The following is a 26,864-nucleotide window of genomic DNA, read 5'->3' as shown; positions in this document are numbered from 1 at the left end:
ATAAAGCTGATATTCAAAGCAGCACAGATGATAAAGCCATTCATGTGCACAGCACAGCTTTTTTACATATAGATGTTACAGGGCAACTAATGAAAGCCTGCTTCTTATACTTAACATCAGCAATCAAACATAACACATACAGTGGTACCTCTAGATACGAACGGGATCTGTTCTGGAGCCCCATTCGCATCTAGAAGCAAACGTAACTAGCGATGGCACGTCTGCGCACGTGCGCGTTGCTTTTCGCCGCTTCTGCGCATGCACGTGATGTCATTTTGAGCGTCTGCGCATGCGCAAGCGGCACAACCCGGAAGTAACACGCTCCGTTACTTCTGGGTTGCTGCGGAGCGCCACTCGAACATGCTCAACCCAAAGCACATTCAACCCAAGATATGACTGTAGTTTGTTTTAACCATGGTTTGTTAAACATGATCTGGCTTACAGAGTAGCAAAAAAACTGCAGTTGGTTTCACCCAATGTTGGCTTTTTTTACCCCCTGTCTCTTTTGAGAATACCAGGCTGCTAACCCAAGCTCCATTACAGTGGTCAAGAGCTGACAGGGTCTCAACACATCACCAGTTCCCTTGCCATTGACTAGCTGTAGAAATAGGGCATGGAAGAGGAACACTTTTATCACTTGTTGCACTGTATAGGGGCTTGGAGTGATATGCTGGAAACAAGTGGAATTAAACAGTTGCAGTAGTTCCAATTAGCATAGTTACAGGAATAGTCTCAGAGGTCTGGGACATAGGTAACATGAAGGTAACTAGGCCAAATGAATTGGCCTGAAGCACTTTTGATTATCTGTGCCTAACAAAGTACAGATGGGTGGGGTACAAACAAACAAACACATACTTCAGAGTGCAAAAGGTGGCTGGTCCGCCTGCTTACCTGGCACTGACACTGTATCTTTCACATCAACTGGCCAAGGGAAATCTGGGTAATCCTCCAGGAGAATGTTTCATTCCTTGTACAATGTAAGAAGATGCCATAATAACACCAGCAAACATGTTTTCTTCAACATCCAGCAAAGTGGATGTTCTACTTCAAGTTAGTCTTCCAAAGTGTCTCTCCAGAAGCAGCCTGGCCCTGCATTTGTTGCAGTTGAAGTTCTTACCTATGACTGTTATTTGATCACAGTCCAACACTATGAGCCAGGTCTGCAAGAAGAACCCATAGTCCACAAGGATGACCCAATGCAATGGAGGCTCTCAGAAGAAAATATCCATTGGTAGTTTGTTTTCAGGTTGTATTGTGGCTTTGCTTGGATACAGCGGCATACAGGTCCATGAACTGCCCTTGATGTCATCCTTATTTCAGGCATAGTAATATGTCCCATGGGATTTTGATGCCAAATATGGAAATGAGAAGAATCTAGGTACTTGCCTAGCCAAAAGAAATCTAGTTCATGAAAACATTGGATTATTTCCCTCTTTTCTTCCACTTTAATCAAGCCCTCCAAATATAGATAATTGATATTATGGTCAGCGGCTGGTGTGCAGAGTGGCATGGAAACACAGGGGCTAAGCTCTGTGGCATGCACCGAGCCTCTGACCAGGCCCCACTCAGCAGTCCCACTAAGCTGATGCGTCGCTCTCCCAGGCCCACACCACGCTCCGACCCGGCTCTGACAGCCTCTGCAGTTCCGCCCGTTATCCCCAATACAGCGACAGTAGGAACGGCAGTGGTGCAAATGGCTCCTTGTTCAGCAGACGACCATCGTTTTTGTGTTGATCGCCATTTTGTCACACCGAAAGTCCTCCTTGGATATTCTTGTTGAAGTTTTTGCAGCCTGTGGACTTTCCAACCCTGAAGGTGATGCTGGGAAGCAAGTTTGTGTTTTGATGGCACAGCAAGCTGCAATTAATCTTAAAACTGATACAAAAACTTCCAAACTCCTGTTTCCTAGTCATGCTGGCAGAGGAGGGAGAAACACACACTGCAGTTCATTCAAATAACACTAAACTATGGTTTGGCATTGCATTTGATTGAGGCTACAATCTACTTCTGGTCTGACAGCTGATAACATATACTAGTTAATTCTGGCATGATCCCAAATGATGGTTAAACAGAACTGAACCATAGACCTCTGCCTATTAAATAAGCATTGGAGATAGGGCCTTGTGCCATGAATGGATTTCATGGAAATCCTTAAGTGTCCATGATTAGAAACATTGCCAAGCCGAAATATCTCTGCTAATCTTGCAGAGATTAAATCATATATTTTATGGACCATATTAGTTGAATTAGCTGTAGTATCTTGGTTCCTCCTTTAGACCTAAAAGCTAAGAAAATGTTTCCAGCTTGGGGAAAAAAGGAGCCTGTTCTGTGAAATACAGTATATGGTGCTTAAATAATGTATAAATCAGGTTGGACAGGAGCTGCCTGTCAGTTTTATTAACTTTGACCTTTTCTCCCATTATAAAGATGGTTTGGTAAATATTTAATGGGCCCTTATAGATCTTGACAGTTGGATCTCTGTTCCTGGAAGCAGAATTAGGTGGGCAGGAGTGCCTGTATTACATGCAATTAACAAACACAGTTTAATCAGAAAGACTTGGCCTTCAAAGGCAAAAAACGTGTTCTGGTTTTGAATAATAATACATTTTTTAAAAAAAAAATCACTATGCTTTTAGATAATGCCCTCCAAAGCAGAAATCCTACAAGGTAGTTTCAGCATGGGACCCCCCCTCACCCCTTTTTAAATGGCACAATTCAAAATCTAGCTCTGATTAGTGCAGATGTTGTGCCATGTCCATTGTGCAGACTTCTAAATTGGGCGAAGTCACCCCATCCTGTGTTGCTTGGTCTATAACAAGCCTTCCTCTTCTAGACTGGTCCGCCAGGGTCTAAATGGCTGAGCTTGTATTGGTCTTAATAAGATGTCATGAAAGGAAGGGAAGGGTAAGTGTATAGAGTCAGAAAAGGGTCTCTTGCCAAGTTAGTGGTGCCTTTAATTCCATGAAAAGGTGGTTCATATTGCTCTCATTGCAAATTCTAGTAGCAAAGATTGAAAATGGGATTGCTTGACATTTTGAAACATTGTCTTTCAAACATGTACTGTCCCTTGCATTCATTGATTTTTATTTAAGGAATCTGTGGGAGAAAAACAAATTTTAGCAAAATTCATTGGCCTAAGATGAGCATGCTAGAGTGAAATGATACCCAGTCCTCTCTAGCAGAGAGTAACTCCACTTCTATTAAGAATGCTATACATCTTTGTATCATTGTCTAGATCACATGGTAAATGGGTCAAGAAAACCAGAAAGTTGTTATGATGCAGAATGGTATGTTCTAATACAGACAGTTTGCTCTTTGCTGGATGGTGTCATTAATTTGTAGAGTGTTTTCTGAAAACTCCCAACTCCAATCAACCCTGGCTGACAGCACATGGTTACGGATGATGTTTAATATGGCAACATCTCCAGGGCTACAACTTCCCCACCTTTGACTTAAAGGGACCATTTCAGCAAAACAATTTAACTTTGAATAACAGGTGCTGGATAATAAGACACCTTGCTTCCCGGAGGCACCTGTTCAAAGCATAGTGCTGAACTCGATGGACCCTTGATGGGATTCAACAAGTCTGTGGCTATTTGGGACACATTGGATCGACAGACTTACTTGGTCTTACAACTCTGCTGCCATATATGAAATGCATGATTTCTTATATCTTCCCCGTAATGTTTCTGATAAGCTTTGTCCATCTTCCTTTGTCCCCTTGGATAACTTTTTTTTTAAAAGGAAGGTAACCATATTAGTAAAGGTAAAGGGACCCCTGACCATTAGGTCCAGTCACAGATGACTCTGGGGTTGCGGCGCTCATCTTGCTTTACTGGCCGAGGGAGCCGACGTACAGCTTCCGGGTCCTGTGGCCAGCATGACTAAGCCGCTTCTGGCGAATCAGAGCAGCGCATGGAAACGCTGTTTACCTTCCTGCTGGAGCGGTACCTATTTATCTACTTGCCCTTTTTTGGGGTGCTTTTGAACTGCTAGGTTGGCAGGAGCTGGGACCGAGCAACAGGAGCTCACGCCAGTGCAGGGATTCGAACCGCCGACCTTCTGATTAGCAAGCGCTAGGCTCTGTGGTTTAGACCACAGCGCCACCCGCGCCATATTACAACTTATCAATTACTTTAATGGTACAATTATTTAATGTCATTATTTCAAATGACTATCTTTTGTGATTAAATATGTAAAAGGTAAAGGGACCCCTGACTATTAGGTCCAGTCGTGGCCGACTCTGGGGTTGCGGCGCTCATCTCGCTTTATTGGCCGAGGGAGCCGGCGTACAGCTTCCGGGTCATGTGGCCAGCATGACGAAGCCGCTTCTGGCAAACCAGAGCAGCGCACGGAAACGCCGTTTACCTTTCCACCGGAGTGGTACCTATTTATCTACTTGCACTTTGATGTGCTTTCGAACTGCTAGGTTGGCAAGGGCAGGGACTGAGCAATGGGAGCTCACCCAGTCGTGGGGATTCAAACCGCCGACCTTCTGATTGGCAAGTCCTAGGCTCTGTGGTTTAACCCACATCGCCAGCCGCGTCCCGATTAAATATGAGTGACCTGCAAATTATCATAACTGATTTTGGTTGTTGTGGGATTTTTTGTGTTGTACAAAATGTTCTGAAACTTGACCAATCAATTAATTTTCTTTGGACCAGTCAAATACTCAGCCCTTATTTCCTTATTTGATTGAGCGCTCTAGGCAAGAAATGTGCAGTGATCTGCAGAAAGTGGACTTGTAATTGGCATGGTTTTCTCAAAATTTGGGACCAGAAGGCCTTTAAGATGTCCAGCTCTGCTAAGCATTTTGCAAAGAGCAGCACAAGGGAGGGTGTTTTTCCCCCCATTGGCATGTAAAATACTGCCAGAAAAGAAGTTGGCCATGCTCAGATGGTTGTGGCAGCAAAGGTGCAGTGCACATTCCCCTGATTAGTTTGTTACTTTAGCTTATGGAGAACATTGTCACTCCTTATAATTGTGGACTCAGCACTGACAGGATTGGATCCAGAGATTGGGTCACTGAGTAGCTAGAGTATTGGTATTGGTGGGCTCAGGAAACTCCAAAGTTTGCCAGAGTATGCTAACATTGCTAACATGTGGGGTGGCACTTCCCCTTGAGTAGATTAGGCAGAGGCCCTGTCAGTCTTCTGCCTCCTCTCCAGGGGAAGGAGCCATCCCATACCCCAGACCAATCCCCTCTAAGGCTGGATTAGGTTGGGTCCAACTGAGTTTCTCAGGATTCTTAGTGTTTCTCTAGTGTAATTTCACTTTTGGGTGGTGGGACTGTTTTTTCTTTTATTTTCAACTGTCCTCTTCTTATCACCAAACTTAAAACCATGGAGAGTCCTGGTCTGAACAAAGACCTTGGATTCTTATCTCATTATACATGACAAAGCCATTTTTCACCTTCTCACCCCTTGCTTTTTCCTGTAAGACCTATTGCAGTCGTTAAGAGTCGTCAACAGGCTCATCACAGCTATCTGCCAATCACCCATTCCCACCACCCTTCTGAGTAATACCCCTCCCCACCTTCTCACTATATAGAAGGGTCTGGAAACTTCTGTTTCAGTGTATCTGAAGAAGTGTGCATGCACACGAAAGCTCATACCAAGAACTAACTTAGTTGGTCTTTAAGGTGCTACTGGAAGGAATTTTTTTTGTTTTGTCCTCTTCTGTTTACTTTGCTGTGCTTACTTACCCCTATTTTTACTTTGATTTCCCCCTCACAGTTTGCTTGTTTGCTATTTCTCTATTACTTATGTAGTTTTATTCCCCCATCTCCCTAGTGAGGTAAGTGGTAAAGGGAGAGATTTGCCTATAGCAGAGAATATAAAGTAAAACTAAAAGTTCGCCTGGACTTCTTTTCTCTCAGTTTGACTGCAGTGATCACCATTTAGGTGAACACAGCATTTTTGGCGGGTCCCATTGATAATTTAGCAAAGTGGTGGTGCCATTTTGGATTTGCCCTTAGCTTGTGTTTTTAAGTGCTTCTTCCCCTCAGCTTGGTTGTCCTACTGAGTTCTGTGCCAATTAAACCCTACATGATCACCTGTCTCCCCTCTTTATACCACTTTATGCATCTGAGGTGGTAGACTGTAATCCATGACAATATATATTCTAATAAATTTGTTAGCTTTTAATGCGCCCCTGGAGTCTTTGTGGGCTTTGCTGCAGCAGGCTACCACTAGCCCTCAGAAAATTCTTGAGATGTCTTTTCTTTCTTCAAATTTATTCTATTCAAAATAATTAATACTTGTAGCAAAGGTATGCTAGGTAGCCTTGTAATTCCTGGATCATAAAGCTGGTTGGATAGGCAGAATGCATGGCTTAGGCCAATATAATTTTTGCTTTCTTTTCAGCTATAGAGATCCCCTGTGTCTTGTCAATGCCAGCTGTGGGTTCATTGTCTAAGAACAAAAGGAGAATTGACTTTTACAATGTAAGAATCCTGAACTGTCTTTTGATGACTCTCTCTGTGAAAAGCATGAAGAGCATTTGGATAGATACTTGTAAAATATTTCATTGCCATCTCCTAAGCTGACAGCTGATATCCCAGGCATGTTCACACTTGTGAAAGTGCTGTAACCTCTAGACAAGCGTAGGAGTGTTTGCCAAAATATCATAAAATGCTATGCAGTAAATGATCATCATACCCCCCACCCCCACCACTGCCACTGTGCTTTATAAAGGAAGAACTTAAAAGGCCCCAAGCTGTGCTTTTGTTGAAGGAAACGTTTTGGTTCTGAGCTCAATCATGTATGTGTAGCATGTAAAGTCCAAACTTGTGAAATGTTTCAAAGAAAAGGGTTATTAACTGATTCCATATCCTCTCTCCCTCTTTTCTAGTTGCAGTACCATGCAGGGCTGGCGTCTGGTCTTCTGAATCAGCAGTCTTTGAAACGGTCAGCCAACCAAATGGGGGTGTCTGCCAAGCGGAGACCGAAAGCCCAGCCTACCACCCTAGTGCTTCCACCTCAGTAAGTACTAAAGGTGTAGTGGGGGGGGGGAGAAGAGAGAAAGAGAATACACACACACAAACAAACAAACAAACACACACACATGCAGAGAGAGAGGGGGGGGGGAGAGAGAGAGAAATTGCAGTACAATAACATTCTATTTAAATACATTTTTAAAAGAATGAGAGAGGAGGGTGGAGTGTAAAAGCTGTTCTGCCAAGTTTACTTACTTAAGTTCAATATGTGTCTACCTGCTGCTGTTCTGTAATTCACCATTTTTGTCCCTAAAACCTGCAAAGAAAAAATGAATTTCTGAAAACACCCAGGCACCTTGGCAATCTTTTAAATAATTTTTTAGGGAGCTTTCAAAAACATTGGAATGTGTTTAGGATCATCCAGCATTTTCCCTGAAAGGTTGAGGAAAACCATCCTTTCCACCCAAGCCCCCCCACCCCACCCCAACCTAAAACTCAACTTGGGGCAAGAGAAGACAAAGATGGTAGACCTTCAGGCATACCAGCCGTAAGTCACACTGGATTTTTGCTGATCAGATGTCCTCTGGGTACTCTCTGAAAAGGAAATATATACAGAGCATTGCTTTTCTGGTGAGGTTCCCGGGACTTGGTAGTTCCAGTCCAGTCTTTGGTGGTAAAAGTTCTCGAGATGAGGAACGGGACAACTTCTGCTTTTAAGTTTTTGAGGATGCTTTGGGTCAGAGGGAGATGGAAGCTGTTCATGTGATTGTGGCAAAGAGCCTGTATTCCCTCCAGTTCTGCTCTGGAGATCTTGAAAGCAGCCTTGATCTAATGCTTGAGGCATTGAGTGAGGAAGGAGCATGGCTTGGATCTGTCTAAATAGTTAATTGAATCACAGCCTTTGGCTTTACTTTTGGTGGGGGGATCCACAATGAAACAAATAGGATGGGCAAACCTCTTTTTTCACTTGCTGATAAGAAACAAGAGACCTGAAGTTGAATGTATGGTTCTGTAAATCTAAACGGTTGTGTTTTTTAAAAAATAACCTTTATACAGGCCGCTTGTTTATTGTATATTTATTTTATATTAGAATGCAGACACTTTTTGCAGGCTACATGCAGTTAAGTTCAGTAACTATAAAGACTTTAGCAATCAGCAATTTGCGTAGTCTGGTTCTGATGCCAAGCACAAAAACCCCCACCGCCATGCAACAAAGCTTATAAATTAATCAAATTCTTAAAATATTTAGTGACATATATAGAGGAATTATCACAATAAGAAATGATGCATAAGACGTTAGTGTGGTGCTCTGAGCCCCCTTCTCTCAGAAGCACGCTTTTTCATTCAGGTATGAAACCCGTGCTGCTGAGTGTCTAGTTTTGAGATAATCAGCATCCTCTTTGCCACCAGTCTGCATGGTTATGTGACACAGGAGACCCAAAGGAAGAACTAAGTCCTTAGCACAAAGACTAATAGAAAGAAAAAGTAAATATTGCCTCCTACCACCATCTCTGTTGCAACAGAAAGCAATTGCATATGGATATTTGGATATCTTACCATTGTACAATATCTATATAGTTGAACTTAGTGAGCCAGATAAATTCTTGCAGAGATTGAGAAAAGGGCCAAATGCACACTTGAAATCCTAGCCCTTGTTGTATTTAGGAGTGTTAAGCAGATTTCTTATAATCAGTGAAGCAATGAAGCCTCATCTAATGTAAGGAAAGTTTGTGCTATTGAGTTAACAGTGGTACCTCTGGTAACGTACTTAATTCGTTCTGGAGGTCCGTTCTTAACCTGAAACTGTTCTTAACCTGAAGCACCATTTTAGCTAATGGGGCCTCCCGCTGCTGCCGCGCCACCGTGGCGCGATTTCTGTTGATGGATTGTGTATGTTTACCTGTAGAATTGAAGACTGAGAGGAGATATGAAAGCCATCTTCAAATATTTAAAGGACTGTCCCACGGAAGATGGAGCAAGCTTGTTTTCTCCTGCTCCAGTGGTTAGGACCCAAACCAATAGCTTCAAGTTACAAGAAAGGGGATTCCAACTAAACACCAGGAAGAACTTTTTGTCAGTAAGCGCTTTTCAACAGTGGAAAGAACTACTTCAGGGGATTGTGGACTCTACATCCTTGGAGGTTTTTAAGCAGAGGTTGAACTGTCATCTGTTATGGAATCTTTAGTTAGTCCTGCATTGCAGGGGACTAGATGAGCCTTGGAGTCCCTTCCAACTCTTTAGTTCTATGATTATATGATACTACACAAACAGGTTGAATTAGATGATGCTCAGGGTCGCTTCCAGTGCTGCAATTCTATGATTCATTTACAGTGTCTTAATCTATTTTAATTTGTTCCAAAGGAAAAATGATTTAGAAATGGCACTTGGCATGATATCATATCTGTTCGTATAGTTCAGGTCAAAGGGATTTTTCTGCAGCCCAAGAACAAAATTATGTGGGAAAGCCATTTGTATATGGCTTTTCTGGCAGCTGTTTACTCTTTTACTTGAGTGGGTGGTTCTGATCTCTTGATCTGAAAGAAGAATCCAAGATTCCCATCACATTTCATGCCAAATCATCCTTGGCAAAACTGCCTAGTTCCAAGTCTGTTAAAGGCTGGTTTTCTAGACAGTAGTATAGTCCACTATCTTTTTAAGTATTAAAGTATTAAAGGAAATACATGGAAATACCATATAGAGAGTTTGTGTGAAGACCATTGCACCATAACTCCAGACTAAAACTGAATTGGCATATTCAAAGGGGAAGGAGAAATAAAAAATACCAGCTGCCAGGAAGATCAGTTATGCTATGGGCGTGGATAAGAGGGCAATTAACTTATCAGCCAGAGGCTTGGAAAAGGTGAGATTGTGGTGCATCCTCAAGTTATGGATGTGATACTTGGGACAGAGGCCCTTATATGCAAGGGTTGATGATTTCACATGGTATGGAGGGTAGTATTGACTGGATAGGTATGCATAGTAACAATAATGCATTATATAGCTATACCATTCTTAATATAGGTTAAAGTACTGGATAATAGTCATGTGGTAAATATTTTATGCATGATAAAGAGTTATTTTTCTTTTTGTAAAATGGGAGCAGTAGATTTCCATAGGAGAGTTAGCCTTCCATAGGAGAGTTAGCCCTGTTGGATCAGGCCAAAGACCCTTCTTGTCCAACATCCTGTTCTCATAGTGACCAGCTAAATGCATCTGGGAAGTCTACAAGCAGGTCACAAGTGCAATAGTCCTCTCCTGCTTCCCAGCCACTAGTATTCAGTGGCATATCATTTCTCATATTGGAGGTAACATAGTCATTATGACTGCTAGCCATTGCAAAAGCCTTACCCTCCACCATTTTTTTAATGAACCATATGGGCCTTAGGAAACCTCTTTTACACAACCTGCATTAGTCTTGCTTTGAGAATTGTAGATGTTAAAAATGACACTTCACCCAGCATTATTGATTAAGGCAACATGATGTGCCAGAAAGTTAACCCCCCCCCCCTTGTGAAATTGGCTTTATGAGTCCTTCCTAGCATTGTGTTGTGCATACTTCAAAGCCACTTTGAAGCTGTTAACCTTGAGTGGAGACTTTGTTCCATTGTCTTGACCTTCTGAGATGTTTCAAAAGCTCCAGTTTGCTACCAGGTATAGGTAGGGGAACCAGTAGAAATGCCAGGATAGGTTAAAAGTGAATGTGATGGGAGAGAGTTCCGGAAGCAACTTTTTATTGTTGTCTGGCTTCCCTTTAGCTTCAAACACTTGGTTGCTGAGAGATTGCCATTAGTGGGACTTTTCCTGGCTGCAGAGTAGGCTCAGCGGGTCACATAATTTTGTTAGTGGTTTTTCTTTATCTCCAGTTGGCTCATTATTCTTTGTTAGACTGTCAAGAAAAATAGAAGAACCACTAAAATTAAATAATTGCTTAAAAATGGGGGAGCACTTCTTATCCCTTTGGACCTTCTTTGAGAAAACAGATTTTTCAGTTGCTCAGGGTTCTCTGGTTGACAGCTTGATTTACTGCAGGGGCCTAAACACATTTTGGGGAAAGGAGGGAGGACGGAAACTTTTTATCATGTGGCTTTCCCCCATGCTGCTTAAATTTTGACATTGCCCTTAGTTCCTGTTAGTATGACAAGGTACATCCAGTGTTCTACGTTCCCCATTCGCCAGCCGTGTTTTGCGACTGGCCATAGTCCACTTGCAACCAAGCAGCCATGTCTTGTCACCAGGTTTGGTGACTGACATATCCACCATTTGGCTGTTGCGCAAGTTAGCTGGCTTAAGACGAAGCATGGCAGCAAAAACTAAAACAGGCTAATGGGGAGGAGCACACGGCTTCAATAAGGGGCTTGGGTGGGGAGTAGGGCTGGACGATGTTAGGATTTCAACATCACAATATATCACCAGACAAACATTGCGATCTGACAGTACAACACGATGTTGAAACAAACTGCATTGGCCCCAGCCCATGAGGCGCAGGGTGAAACTGCCACAGCTCTAACCACAGGAGCTAAGGCACTTTCACTGCAATGCTTCGCAGGCAGGGACAAACACAGCTTGTTTGTGCTGCTCAACTGGGGGGCAGGACGGCTCCCGCCCCCCAGCTGAGCGAGCCCCAATGTCTCTCTTGAGGAGCAAGCAGCTGTGTGCCCCTGAATGGAGAGGTTTAAAGGAGCCCCCGCCCATCTCCAGCTCGTGCAAGCTGGAGGAGGGGAGCTGGGGGGGGGATGACATTGCCAACCAATGTGCCGGACGGGAACTCTAGTTCCTTGCCCTTGGTTTGGAGGGGGCTACACTGCTCTCAGACAGGCCGAGGGGGAACTACAGAAAGAATGTAGTTGGTCAAGGCAGCTGTGGACTCAGAAAGATTGAAAACCTCTGTCTTAAAGTGCAGTGGAGAATCTTTGTAGTCTTATGTATAGATGTGGACAGTGCAGTAAGATTTGCTGTGCAGCAAGAAGGTGGTCAATTAATACTAAGCAAATCAAAGGTTGCTATTAAAACTTTTCAAGAGAGTGAGTGAGGTGAAATGTACGTAGCAATAATTTCAGCTGCTTCAAATTTCCTTAGTATTACGCAAATTTTGCTCTTTCTCCCTTACTGGCAAATGCTGCATTAAGTAACAATATTCATTAAATACCATAGAGATGATATGCAATAAAGAAATAATCCAGAGACCTGGGTTTGTGCTTCTCCCTAGAAGAGTTAATATAATTAAAGATTAAAATACTGTGTGCATTCTCAAACATAGAGATACCTTTTTGTACATGATGGGAATTGCATTAATAAGGAAGAGATCATTTTCCAATAACTTTCAATACAAGAGACATCCCCAATATCCTCACTCTTGCTAGTTTATCACACGACTCCTTTAGTATTACTTTTTCAAGGTAATGAATTAGCAACTGGCTCTGCTCCAGAAAAGAAATACAAGCTGGAAGTGTGTCTTTTTCTGCATTCAGTCTTGTGATGTCATTGTTAGGAATGTGCAATACATCTTTTTCTTCCCAGATTGCATTTTGCTCATCTCAGATTTCCTTTGTTGAAATCTCATTCATTTTGTGTTGCCTTCATTGCTTATCTTTTTTTTTTTTTTGGCTTGTTTCAATATTATTTTATCTTCTTACATTTATAGTCCACCTTTCTTCAATCATAGAGCCCAAGGTAGCATACACATGGTTCCCAAGCGGTCACCCATTCTGGCACTGACCACACTCTGACCTGCATAGCTTCAGCAAAGTGGTGGCCTCATGCACCTTCAGACTGTATCCAAGACTCATTATTCAAGATTTTGCCTCTTTTTCTTTTAAAAAGTGTTTTGTTGCAACTGCCTATATCAGCAGAGGAGCAGAACTCAACAGTTACCATTCTGAGGTTGGGGAGAAGGGAGGAGGCAGCTGCCATAAAAAAATGTGAGAGCTCCTATTCTTATTTATTTGCTTATTTATAAAAATATTTATATACTGTTGTATCATAAAAATATTTCAAAGTGGTTTACAACATAAAAACATAAAATTATACAATAAATCATTAAAAGTTAAAAACAAGTTAAAAGCAAAAAGAATTTAAAACAACATCAATAAACCATTGTGGGTGAGAGACTCTTAATTGCCTGCATAGGCCTGGCAGAATAGAATTTTCCCCAGCAGGTTTTAAAAAGTTAGCACAGAAGGCACCTGCTGAATCTCCATTGGTAGGGCGTTCCACAGGACTAGGCATATGAAGCTAAAGGCTACGTTTCTTGTTGTCAAATGTGTCTCACCAGTTTGGAGAATGACTATAGACACTCCTGCAGATAATCTCAGTGATATATTCCAGTTTGATCACTGGTTTCAGGCAATCCCTGACACTTTCTCACCAAGTGTCCCACAGCAATGCTGTGTTTGGACTCTCTGGGGGATAATAGTGGCCAGAAGTAGCAATAAATAAAGAGCAGAAGAGCCCTGCTGGATTGGGCCAGTGGCCCATCTAGTCCCACATTCTTTTCCCACGGTGGCCAACCAGATGCCTGTGGTGCACTCACAAGTAGGATCTGAGTACAAGACCACTGTCCCCTCCTGCAGTTTCCAGCAACTAGTATTCAGAAGTATTAACTGCCTCCAAATGCAGAGGGGGAGTTGCACCTTTCTCTCTGTTATTTTGATTGCCCTCTTCTGATCCTCCTCCAAATATATCTACAGTGGTAACTTGGGTTAATAACTTAATTTGTTCTGGAGGTCCGTTCTTAACCTGAAACTGTTCTTAACCTGAAGCACCACTTTAGCTAATGGGGCCTCCTGCTGCCGCCGCCACCCAATTTCTGTTCTCATCCTGAAGCAAAGTTCTTAACCCGAGGTACTATTTCTGGGTTAGCGGAGTCTGTAACCTGAAGCGTATGTAACCCGAGGTACCACTGTAATAGGAATGTTCCTTTGTACATTCATTTCAGGATGGATACAAATTTGATCAAATAATTCCTGCTCAATTCAGTTTCTGTTCTCATCCTGAAGCAAAGTTCTTAACCCAAGGTACTATTTCTGGGTTAGCGGAGTCTGTAACCTGAAGCATATGTAATCCGAAGTACCACTGTAATAGGAATGTTCCTTTGTACATTCATTTCAGGATGGATGCAAATTTGATCAAATAATTCCTGCTCAATTCAGTTTTCCATTAGTCGTGAAATGAGTGCACTTCCCTAGCACTGATACTGGTTTAACAGTATGGTATTTGCCTTTTCAGGCCCTTATTTTAACTTAGAGTGTCATGACAAAGGATGCATGCACACCATACGCCAAGCCATGCACTTTCAATGTATGGTGTGTCTGCAGCCAAAGTAATGAGGACTGTATAAATGGTGTAAAAACCAGGATTGGCAACTGGTATCCTAGAGACCAAGTCTGGCTCTCCAGTGCTTCTGTTTATCTATCCTCCCACAGTATGCGCATATTTTATATATGTGTGTGTGTGTGTGTGAGAGAGAGAGAGAGAGAGAGAGAGAGAGAGAGAGAATATAATCCCCCATTTATACGCCTGTCATCATCAGTAACGCAGGTGAATTGTTGGTAACACTCTCACCTTCCCTCGTGTTCCCTATATGGGGAACAAGAGCAGTGGCTCAGTCTGAGTTTTCAGTTGGTTGCTGTTACGTTGAAGTAAGAGAACTTGAAAATAGGAGTATAAATAGATGTAAAGTAATAGCTCGGAGAACTCTTGCATTACATCAGTATCAAAGCTGATTGGCTAATGTTCTCACAGTGGGGAAGAAAAGTTTAAAGAGACCTTTCAGTATTTTGACTCATATCAGCCCTTTCCCTATTCAGAATTTGACCCCCAATGAGAATTAGTTCTCAACAAAGAGCAAACTTAATTCCTTTTCTTCTAGTATTACTAGAAATGAATATCTACACTTAACTCCTGTTCATCTGGCCTTGTGTGGAATGTTGTTTTGTTTTGTTCTGCAGAGATTGTGAAATGCACTTCAGTTGCCAATCAGCAGTTTTTTTGTAGATTGCTTTAACCTTGCCCAGCAAGCTGCAAGGTTCAGAATACATTGTGGCTTTTTTGGCTGTATTTTCTTCTGCAGCTATCAAGAAGGAAGTTGTCTAGAATTTGAGAGAAGGATAGTGATGAACCTGGTGTATTGAGTGTGGATTTCAACCACAAGTGATTGTTTCTTTTCAGGTTTTCTTTTTTTAAAAAAAGGGAGTGGGGGAAGAAGACTGTATCAGCAGTAACACTACCACTGTTCCATGAATTATGGGGTTTCCTACTTGCAATCCCTGAAGGGAATGGGCATCTGGGTCATTCCATATTGAGTGATCCATATTTTTTACCTCGTGTCATCTAATTTTCTTAATATTTTGTACGTTAGTTGAATGATAAAAACTCAGTTTATATCTAAAAGTGTTTTTTTTTCATCCCATTTTTGAATGTGATCCCATTCAGATTCCAAGATGAAATTTTGCAGGTGGCTCTTGGAAATATTAAATAATAATAAAAATAGGAAATTTTAAATCATATTATTATTTTTAATCACTTTTTAAAATTTAAAATTTTGTAACTTAACTTTAAAATTTAAAGTAAGCCCATCATGTGACATATCATATTAAAGCCCATGAAATTCTGAAGTTCTGAAAATTGTTATTTTTTGTTTTGAAATATTTCAGTTATTGACTGAGCTTTTAAGGCAGCTTTCTCAACATGTGGGTCCCCATATGTTGTTGAACTACAACTCCCATCACCCCTAGCTAGCAAGGCCAGAGCTCAGGGATGATGGAAGTTGTAGTCCAACAACATCTGAGGACCTACAGGTTGAGAACCACTGTAAGGTTTTTGTGTAGTTTTTGGCAAGGCCAAAATTGTCATTAAAAAATAATAATAATCAAACCCACATAACTCAAAAACAGGATGAGATTAAAAAAAATTTTAGATATAAACTTAGTTTTGATCATTCAACAAGTGTACAAAATATTAAGAAAATTGGGTGGCATGAGGTAAAAAATATGGATCACTTGATATGGAATCACCCATCCCTGAAATCTTCTACATAATTTTGGTCAGCACATTTCAAGCCACACCCAGAGTAATTGGGAGTGCTCCTCTAAGACAAACTACATTGTGTGTTCATTCCTTGGAGCAATCTACCTACTCATTCTGTTGAGATCAGGCAACATCACAGCTCTGAAGAGATAGGCAGCAGCAAAAGCCTGAGTCTGCTATAATTGGGGCTAGAGACCTCCTTGTTTAGAACTAACAGTAAAGCAAAGTCCTGCTGCCTGTGCCACAGGCTTGTTACCTACTTTTTAAAAAATGTGTTTACTCTCTGCATAGTCATATAATTGGTAAAATGAAACACATTACTTAAAGATGAAACTGGCATAATGGGATGGCCCAGTGTAATGTTTAACTTGGGGTTGCCAGCCCAGCACCTACACGAACCATAGCATCTGTAAATGTTTTCACTAATACTCCTAAGCAGGTACCCCACACCCTGAGCTTTCATTTAAAAAAATGTCTCTAGCCCTCCTAGAAAGAAAGTTATGGGGCAAAATGTGCAGATGGCCTCTATGTGATTGGTGTGAAATGAGAGTGAGTTTGGTATGAGTACCTTGCGTTTTTTAAATGGTACCTTCATTAGAGGTTTTTAAGCAGAGGTGAATGGTCATCTGTCTTGGATGCTGTAGTTGAGATTCCTGCATTGCAGAGGGTTGAACTTGATGACCCTTGAGGTCCATTCCACCTCTATGAGTTTATGAATGCTTCCTATTGTTACTAGACAGCAACACCGTCAGTGTGTATGTGCATGTGTGGTCTCAGTGAGGACCATGAGGGCATAGCTGACTTGCCATGGTAAGCATAAAGTTGTTGGGAGTGGCTTTCTCTCTCAATTTGTTTTATGTCATACTCCCACACACCCCATAGCAGCTATCTGATGATGGCACCCCCAGCACTTCATCAAAATTTGAAATGTGCCCACTGGTCCCAAAAAGTTGGCAGCCTGGTTTAACTTGTACATTTGGGGTGTGTGGACACTGACAGAAAATGCCATTCTAGGCAAAAATTACTTTTAAATGAATAAATAGACAGTGGAACTGTGTTAGCATCTATGCAAATAATAGCCTTTTCACCAGATGCCAAAGAACCATGAAATAAGTTATGTGAGCGACATACAAACAAACAAACAAAATTGTACTCATTGGATCTCAAATGGCATCTCCCCATGGAATATGACAAACTGCATTTGAAATCAAGAGAGGCCGGTGTGTCGTCTGATATTTGAAAATAAACTGAGATGGCAAATTCTGCTAGGTTCACCTGAGCCCCTTGTGTGACTCTAAGCAGCAGTTTGGATTTAGAGTCCCGTTTCCATTCTTAAAAGTCTTATAGTCCTCCTCTCTTGTTACCAGCTACGTACTAGGTGGCGTAATTTCATTACAAAGGAGAGAAAAAACAATTTGCAGAGCCTGGCTTAATCTGAATTTCTCAGGAGTTGTGTTCAGTATCAAGCAATTGATTTTCATTATCACTTATTAATGCAAAGCCATAGCATTCACTTAAAAAAAAAACACTTTAAAGAAAAGCCATAAGCCCTCACCACTAAAATAAATTACTATTTATTTCAGAATAGTCTTAAGAGGCTGATCCTGATAAACAGTTACTCATCCATTGCGCTTCACTTGGTGGTGACCCTGGGGAAGAGTCTTTGAAGATGATCCCAAGATCCAAGCAGGCAAGGGACAAAGTAAAAGACACTTAAAATGAAATACCAGCCTGTAGAGGAGAGGACAGTTCTGCGGAACAGGATGAGGTGCCTGATGTGTTCACTGCTTGCCAGCATCTCATGGATTCCTTCCCATAGTGTAGTTGATAGTAGAGCATTACCATCTGTTTGCATGACACTTTATCAAAAGGCTGGGCCCCAGAGCAATTTACAACATATCACTTAAAAAGGAGACGAAAATGGCAAATCATCTTAAATGTAAAGAAATAAATACAGTGGTACCTCGGGTTACAGATGCTTCAGGTTACGCGTTTTCGGGTTGCACACCGCGCCAAACCCAGAAGTATCGAAACGGATTACTTCTGGGTTTCAGCACTCGCGCATGTGCAGAAACACTAACTCATGCTTTGCGCATGCGCAGAAACGCCAAATTGCGACCCGCGCATGCACAGACGTGGCGCTGTGCGTTGCAAACACTGTGGGTTACGAACATGCCTCCCACATGGATCACGTTCGCTACCAGAGGTTCCACTGTACAGCATAAAACAAGCAGTCCACACAGCGCAGTATAAAATATTGCAAATAAATTTATAGTTTAAAACAGTGGTCACAAATGGCATATACACACCACCTGTCCAGGACATCACGTTTTTGAGGGTTGTGCTCTCACATGGGTCATGTGACTCATGGGAGCATGGCCTGGAAGATGTGCACCTCAGTTTTGCACTGGGACATGTTTTGCACATGTTTTGCACATGGGACGGTATGGTGGCACTATTCACATAACAAAAACTACTACAGAGATATCAACATTTTCAAAAGTAGGAATTCAATGCCTTAGCTTTTGAAAAACGGGGTTCACAGTACTTCTCTAATTGGGAACCACTGGCTTAAAACTGTTAGGAGAGTTAAAGCTGTTAGGTGAGAATGAAGTATAACACAGAATATACATGGTCAAAAATATGTCCATTCTACAAGGCAGCCATGCCACTTCCCTGTGGGTGCCACTTGGTGCTTTTCATTGCAGTAGTAATGTTATTCCTTAATGCTGCTCCTGTTAAATTTTGTCCTTTGACCTCTCCTTCAGTTGATTCTAAAGTAAACACAAGAACTTTAAGAATGTTCCATATTTAGACAGGTAAGTGCATGGTACTTGTCACTGCAGTATCTTAGTCCCTGGTTACCTCTAATGCAGATGTTACTGTGTGGCTGATTGAAAATGTGGCCTCCAGAGATACGGGCCATCTTCATTTGGCATGGTTCCTAGGATCACGCTGGCTGGGGCTGGTGCAAGTTATATTCAAAACCAAAACTGGCAAAGACTTATTTAAATCCTTCACATCCATCTACCTACCTGCCTCCCTCACTCTCTCCCCTCCCTCTTTTATTCCTGCTACCTATGGTGCATTATTACCACATTTTTATCCTGCCCTCTTTTGAAGGAGATCAAGACTTAATTCTGTCTCTTCTCTCCAATCTCCCCATGCCATTTTACTCTCACAAAAATGCTCTGAGGCTAGCTTAGTTGAGCAGGGCCAGGCCACAGGCAACAAAAATGAATCAAGCTCTGAATCAAGCTCTCCCAAGTCCAAAAATGGGGAATCTGTAACAATCCATTAGCCCCAGTCAGTGTGTTGAGGGATGATGTGAGTTTAGTCTAGCAACATTTTGAGTGGCTTGTCCTAGCTCAACACTTTCCACTGTACAACTGGCTCTCATGATTGCTGACTTCCCCCCAGCCTCCTTTCTGGCCCCTGGCATAATAAAGTATATGTAGTAAGAGGTAGTGATGGCCACCATCATGGATGGCTTTAAAAGGGGATTATTCATGGAGGATGAATTAATGGAGGATGACCATATATTGCCTCCAGTACCAGAGACATTATGCATCTGTATACCAGTTACCGTACTTGGAATCGCAAGTGGGGAGAGTGCTCTTGCACTCAGGTCCTGCTTGCAGGCTTGGCATGTGGTTGGCTATTGTGAGAGCAGCATGGTGGACTAGATGGACCTTTGGTCTGATCCAGCAAGGCTCTTCTGAAGTGCTTAAGAACAGATTACACCCATTCACATCATGTTTGCATAATTTATTCCAATTGCAGCCTTCAGAGGAAGCCAGACTGCCACTTTTATCCCTTGGGCTTCATAGCTGCAGAATACTATGCAGAGCCATTGTGTACCTGTCTTCCCACTTGTGGCTCTTTAATGCTTTAACATTCTACCAAGCCAACCTTCTTTTGCTGTATGAGACTTTTACTAGTTTAAGATGATGATGATGATGATGATGATTTTTACTATTTTTTATTTAGGGTGTGATTAATCTCCTTACAAAAAGCTCAGTGTGTGGGTATATATCTGGTGCCAGAGATTCTTCTAATCTTCTTTTCCCTATTACAGAATAATACTGATCTTCAGCCATATTCACATTTCATTTTTAACTTCCATTCACGTATTGCACCACTACACATTTTCTTACAAAGTGTTTTTTTCCCTTCATATAAAGAGCCATACCTAATCAATCAAGATTGATGGGAAAGGAGTCTATGACAGTTGCTGTAGCTTATGATTATCTCTAGTAAAATAAACATTTACTGTTGTCCGTGGGGGGGGGGGGAGGAGTTGGAGGTGAAATCGGCAGGAAAAGTACATTAGTTCCAATACATGAAAATGAGACCTGTTTTTTTATTTCTTGAAGGGGCCATAGTTCAATGGCAGAGCACATGCTTTGTATGCAGAAGGCCCCTGATTCAATTTCCAGTGACATCTCAAATAGGGCTGGAAGAGACTTTCTGCCTGAAACCCTGGAGAGCCTCTACCTGTCAGAGTAGATTAGCTCTTCTGAGACTTGGATCTCCAATTGAACTATAACTCCCATCATCCCTGACCACTGGTCTGGCTAGCTAGGGATGGTGGGCATTGTAGTCCAACATCATCTAGGGACCCAAGGTTGAGAAAGACTGGTGTAAGCTGTAGTAAGCTAGATAGATCAAGGCTCTGTTTCAGAATAAGGCAGGTGTTCCTAAATCACAAATCTAGTGCATTAGCAAATACTTGTAGCAAGAAGTTGTAACAGAATAATAGAAGCTAGCCATGCATCAAGATGGCTAAAAGCAGGAGACCCTACTGGCCCTTAAAGGACTCAGGGAACATGCCTATGATGCAATTTTGCATACATACATATATGTGGATGCAAAATTAGGCAGACTTTCAGAGGGGAAGCTGCCCTGTAAGCAACATAGTTTTTGTTTTTTAAAAAGTTAAAAAAATAATAAGAAGAAGAAAGGCAAGGGGTTCTTGGGCCTGGTGTAAAAGACCCTGGGGTTGTATCCAGTGCTAGTCCTACATGGAGCAGATGGCTAACTAAGGTCTATTAATTTGAGTGGATCTGCTCTGAGTGGAACTTAGTAGAATAGAATCACAGAATCATAGAATACAACTCCTTGAGTTCAGGCCCCCTCCTAACACAGCCCCTGGCAGGAAGCAAGAAGGAAATTGCAGTATGAAGGAGTAGTAGGCATGGATGGATTAATAAGAAAGGGATTAAGAAAGGAGTTAAAGAGAATACAGAGTAAGAGGAAGGCATTGTAGAGAATAGTAAATGCATTAGTTGTAAAAGAGCTTAATAAAGACATAATAAAAGCAAGTCTGATAACAGCTGAAGAAGACCCCTGAAGTTTTTCCATTCTGTCTCTCCCTTGCTGAAGCCTTCATGGCTCTGGAAATGCCACATATTGCACTTGCCCCTTAGATTTTCTATAGATATGCTAGTGATTACATATTTGTACACATAACCAGGAGTGCAAATATACACTGTGCAAACTAAAAAATTGGCAATTATTTTAAGAGCTATTTAGCATGGTCTTCTTTTGGATGTTCTGTCTTGGCTAATGGTTACTTTCCTTACTTTTCTCCTCTTTAGAGTTGTGCCCTGAAAAACTTTAGCTAAAATTGAGGCCATTTCATGGAGCCCATCTATTGGGATAAAAGGCATGAATAAAAATGGAAGTAGAAAGCACTAAAAATTAGGGCAAGGAGGATTGGGGTAGCAAATAACAGAATGGGGAGGGGTTGAGAAGACAAAAAGAAGCATGTGTTGGGGAAAGAGAAGGTGAGGAATGAGAGGTTGATGGGTGGGAGGATTGTGCCAGAGGAGAAGGTGAAAGGAGTGTGCCAGGATTGGAAAGGGAGGAAGATGCCAATAGAAAAATTTAATGAGTAAGAAAGGGATCATGAACAAAGAATGCAGGGAAGGAAAGAAATAAGGGGACCTAAAAGAAGGGTGAATTTTAAAGAAATTATTATGTAGACATTGGGGATTATCTGTTTTATCATAAAATCATCTCTTGAAACTCCCTTGTTATTGTGCTCTAATAACTGGGCTTAGAAAGAATGTAGGGTCAGGAATAATAGAACACAAAGAATCCCTTGTATCCAAAGAAAAGAAATTGGAAGGTAGAAATGGGAATGGATGGGGACACAGATGCCAACACAGTAGGCACAAAGTCTTTCAAGATAATACCAACCTAGCAGTATTTTGTCTGGGGCATTCCAGAATGCAAGACATCCACTATCAAATTAGATTCTGTCTTTCCTCCAGCAGCTATTTATGTCAGAATTCATCTGGACCTGGGGCCACTAAGGGGGGGGGGGGAGGAGTCATTTTCTGCCATTGCTGCAAGCCAGCCTCCATCTCTGCCTAAGAGTGCAGAAATCTCTGTACCCTAGCTCACGATACCTCAGTATGACTAAGAGAGCCAACTGGACTAGGAAAGAAAGAAAGAAAGAAAGAAAGAAAGAAAGAAAGAAAGAAGAGAGAGGAGGCAGCTACCAGGGAGGGAGAGCACAATGTTAGCAGCATATGGAGGAGAAAGCCCATTTCTTGCCTCCTTCTAGCTATTAGGTGACTGTGATTAATTGAAGCAAGCGAAGGTTTGGAATTGACTTGTTCAACCTAACCATAGTAAAGACTAACAGCAGTTTGTTTGCCTTCAGACATCACAAGGAACTGGGGTTAGACTGAAATAGAAATGAAAGCTTCTGAGTGGGAGGGAGACAACAGTACAAATGACAGGGGAAAACCTGGTCCTGGAGGTAATGATGCACAGGAAACGAAGACAGTGTTACAGACGCCTGTTAAGGGCAGGAAACTACAAGAAGGAAGAAGCTGGAGAGACTGACTCATGGTTTCACTTTTCTTTATACTAATGCGTGGAGTATTGGAAACAAAGATGAATTAGAGCTTTTAATACAGGATGGCAAATCTGATCTAACAGGCATTACTGAAACCTGGTGGGATGACGCTCATGACCAGAATGTAGAAATTGAATAAACCAAACAGGAAGGGGTGAGTATATTAAGGATGTGTACACTTGTGAAGAGATCCATGACCTGGAGCATGGAAGGCAGATTGAGAGTAAATAGGTAAAAATGGTAGGTAGGGTGGGGAGCATGACCTTACTGTGGGTGTTTGCTATACACCTCCAAAATGGATTGTGCCTTCCTAGAGCAGATTATCAAACATTCAAAAAGGAAAGCTATAGTAGTCATGGGAGACTTCAACTACTCCGATATCTGTTGGAACTCTGCCAAGAATATAAGGTCCAACAAATTTCATTGCTCAGAAGGTGGAAGAAGCAACAAATAAACTATAAACAGATTAAGACATTGGCAGGATTATTGTAAAACAACAATAACAAAAACCCTACAGTTTCATAAGGGTAAATAAAATAGATGAATAAAAGAATAAGTTAATTTAGAATATGCAGGAAATGATAAATATAAATTTAAGGAACCACAGAAAGAGAAGTAAGTAAATCGAGTTTTGAAATGTTAAAATTACTGTAAAACTGTTGAAATGTATATAACTAAAAATCACAAATAATTAAAGAGAGAGAGAGAGAGAGAATATGCGGTGGAAGCACAACCCAAAGGTTGTTCTCATAACAAGCCATTGTTTATTTTGCCATCCACTAAGGCAAATGTCTTTCATTAGTGATTGGGTAAGTATGTACATCTTAAATTTTATCTTAAACTTTGAGGAGTTTTCTTTGTTTCACTAAAGCAACTTTATTCTTTGTTTGCAGCCCTAATGTGTAAACTTCTTGTGATTTTTAATTTATTTTGTAATAAAGGAATTAGCGCTTGGTGTTGATGTTTAGGTATCTCATTCTACAGATTAATCTAGGAAATAGGATCTTCAAGTCTTAGATGCAATAGCGTGTGACTGTGAGGAAAATGCTGATACAATTCCCCTATGCTTGGCTGGAAGCTGGATGGAATATTTCACAGGGGCATGTGTGATATTTGGAAGCCGTTTTTAGTAAGGTGTTCTAACTTTGGGCCGTGTATTTTTAATCTATTGTACATACTCTGCCCATTGAACAGATCTAGGGCAGTAGGTAGTGCTTAATGAGTTTCAGCAGCCCAAGAATTTCAGCTGTATTGTTAACAAGCAAAATTCTGAGTAGTAATCCTTTTAGTCCATTGTAGCAGAAACAGTACTTCAACGGTAGCTTAAAGGCTGGTTACTTTGTGGTGGTTGATAAACCTGTTCAAGGTGCCAGAATATTCTGTTGTAAAACAGCAGTTCTTTGATACACATTTTATTTTAAAGCTTGAGATTTTGTTGCTGTGTTGTTAAGAGGTGACACCCCCCTGCCCCTCACAATTTATGCAACACTTTGGAAATCCCTAGTCATTTAATCAAAGGGACCTAGATAAATTGTTTCATTCAAGATGAGCACAGTTTGATATTCTGGCCCTTTGCAATAAATATTGGAGCATGCATGCCTAGTAATTGGCCAAAGTGGACAAAATGAAGAGGCAGTTTTATAAAACATATTTTACATATTGTATCACTGCCAGACAGGGATCCAAATAATTATTTAAGGTGTGATCAAGGGTTTCAGCATGCCCCAGTGGAATACATGTCTTTTCCCTTTTGACCCGCCTGCCTTCATGCCATATCACATGGTTTTGGAAACTCAACCCATTTTAAACTGGTTTGTCTTGAAGCACCAAGGTGGAGCTGCTGGCCGAAGCCCCCTTGGGTGTGTAGAGCTTTTGGACTGGTGTCTCAGTGATGGTTTTCAAACTCTGTCTCAACAACTTTGGTAGATCACTGCCAGTTTTTTCATAGTGGGAGTAGATCGCAGTCTCTTGAAAGTTGGACATGCATGGTTTAGACAATACTGAACTAGATAGACCAGTGGTCTGGTTTGGTATAAGGGAGCTTTCTGTGTTCCACAGAGCTCATGGCCCAACCCTGCTCAGACACAGGTCAGTTAATGAGTACTGGCACATTGACATGGTGACTTTCCACACAGCTGTTGTGATGCGTCCAATACTGTTAGCTCAGCAAAAAGTACCGCAAATCTTTGTAGCCATGCAGAGTTCCACAATGTTCTATATTTCATAAATGGCACTTTAGAATAAGTGATGTTGGACTGCCAGTGTCCCAGCATATGCTCAGGATACTGCTGTTGAATCTGAAGCAGGCCTTAGATTAATCTCCATTTTTGCAATAAGGTTTCCTCCTTCTCTCTTCCACTGGTGGATGAAAATTTCTGGAATGCAGTATTGAGCTCCTAGATCTTGTGATGGCAATAAAACAAGTGCCAGAGTCAAAGCCAATTCCAAGGCCTTTTATTATAAGGAGAGTCCTTTTGCAGTTCATACAGCTTTGAAATAGAGGAATGTGGTTATAAATAATTAACTCATGCAAAAAGAGAATTTGTAATATACTTACAACAGGATAGGAAGGGGAGAGAATTACATTGCTGTGTTCTTCCCTTTGTCAACATTAAAAATAACTCTATTACTATTTTATTTTACTTCAGGGTGTTCTCCAGGCATTTGTGTGTTTACAGCGAACCCTGTGGGTGGGTTAAATCAAAAAGCTTGGCAAAGCAAATTCTGTTCAATGACTTCATGAGAATGTTCTCTTTAATTGCCCTCCTTAGAAGATTACTTGTAGCAGTTTAAAATGTTTTAACTGCAGAATACTCCCACCCCAACTACCCACGTTACACAACCTCAAGGGGGGAGGAATTACACAGAAATCTGCATAATGCCATTGGTAAGAGAACCACTGTATAGCTGAAATGTGTCCCGCCCCCCTCAAAATTGTACATTAGATAATCCACACCATGTTGGCTGGGACTTATGGGAACTGTAGTCCAACATCTGGAGGCCATCAGGTTGGAGAAGGGTGGTACAGGATGTTGGGACTGAGCATAATTTTGTATGTGACAAGAACTGCTCAACTAGACTGGTGGTGACTCTCCAGGATGCAAGACAGCAGACTTTTCCTGACCTACCTGGAGATTGAGGCTGGGGCCTTCTGCATCCAAAGCATTGCCACTGAGCTATGCCCTATCCATTGTTGCAGCTAATGTCTGAAACAATTAACTGAACCAAGATAAGCAGACACTATGTGGTGCTGGGTTGTTTGACCTTCCACCTTGCCTTTGCTATTTAAAGTGTTAATGTAATGTTCCTACTGGAGAAGCAGCAGTGATCAATAGCCCTTCAGATTTAACATGTGCCTGGTCCCCTGATTCTTGTGGTTGCACTTCTAACACTCTTCTGTGCAACTGGTGTTAAGCATATTAAATGAAATGTGAGGCACATCTTAAAGCCCAATATCTTGTAAAAGCAAAGATATGAAGAATACAGATTAACCCAGAGTTGGTAAAGCTCAAGCATTTTCATCTCACGTATGTGTAGGCTTCTGTGGCATATGAACTGAACTTTATTATTCTCTGACTAGAATGGGTAGGAACTGCTCTGCTATGTACTTTCACACATGTTGCCCAGGCGGTTGTGAAGTGGACAGGAATTATGCAGACTGGGGTTCTTTGAGGACTAAGATTTTGATTTTCCTTAAATAAAGATTTGTTACATGGATGGGGAACCTGCAGCTCCTGTCATCCCTGACCATAATATTCCTACTGATAAGTATATGCATTTGTTTCTGCTTCTTATATCAAACTTCAGTAGCAGGTATTTTTGTATTTATATGAACATTATGAAATATGGGTTTAGTAATTCATTTATTGCCCAAATAGAACTCTTCCACATCAGGCCCTGAATGAACATGGTACTCAACATGTAGGTATAGCCAGAAGGGGAGGGCAGCACCAGACTGTACATTCCCAATCTTCCCTATATGTAGATATTGTTACAGGACTTGAGATAATGCATAGGAATAAGTTTGAGCAA

At 41.4% G+C, this 26,864-nt stretch overlaps 1 protein-coding gene across 6 annotated transcripts in view; it reads left to right on the top strand.

Moving 5' to 3' along the window:
• Window positions 1-26,864, top strand: part of MED27 (mediator complex subunit 27) — a 171,616-nt gene that overhangs the window by 54,009 nt on the left and 90,743 nt on the right. For all 6 annotated transcript variants that reach the window (XR_013835008.1, XM_079962574.1, XM_079962576.1 and 3 more), the window contains one exon: window positions 6,853-6,983. Coding sequence is in view for 5 of the 6 variants with exons in the window: in XM_079962574.1 (XP_079818700.1) it covers window positions 6,853-6,983 (131 nt within the window). In the remaining variant the exon portion in view is untranslated. The remainder of the gene's footprint in view (window positions 1-6,852; window positions 6,984-26,864) is intronic.

Source organism: Podarcis cretensis, assembly GCF_951804945.1.
Source record: "Podarcis cretensis genome assembly, chromosome: Z".
In the NCBI taxonomy this organism is placed as follows: domain Eukaryota; kingdom Metazoa; phylum Chordata; class Lepidosauria; order Squamata; family Lacertidae; genus Podarcis; species Podarcis cretensis.
The sequence above is the reverse complement of the archived record's forward strand: the minus strand, read 5'-3'. Positions and strand labels throughout refer to the sequence as shown.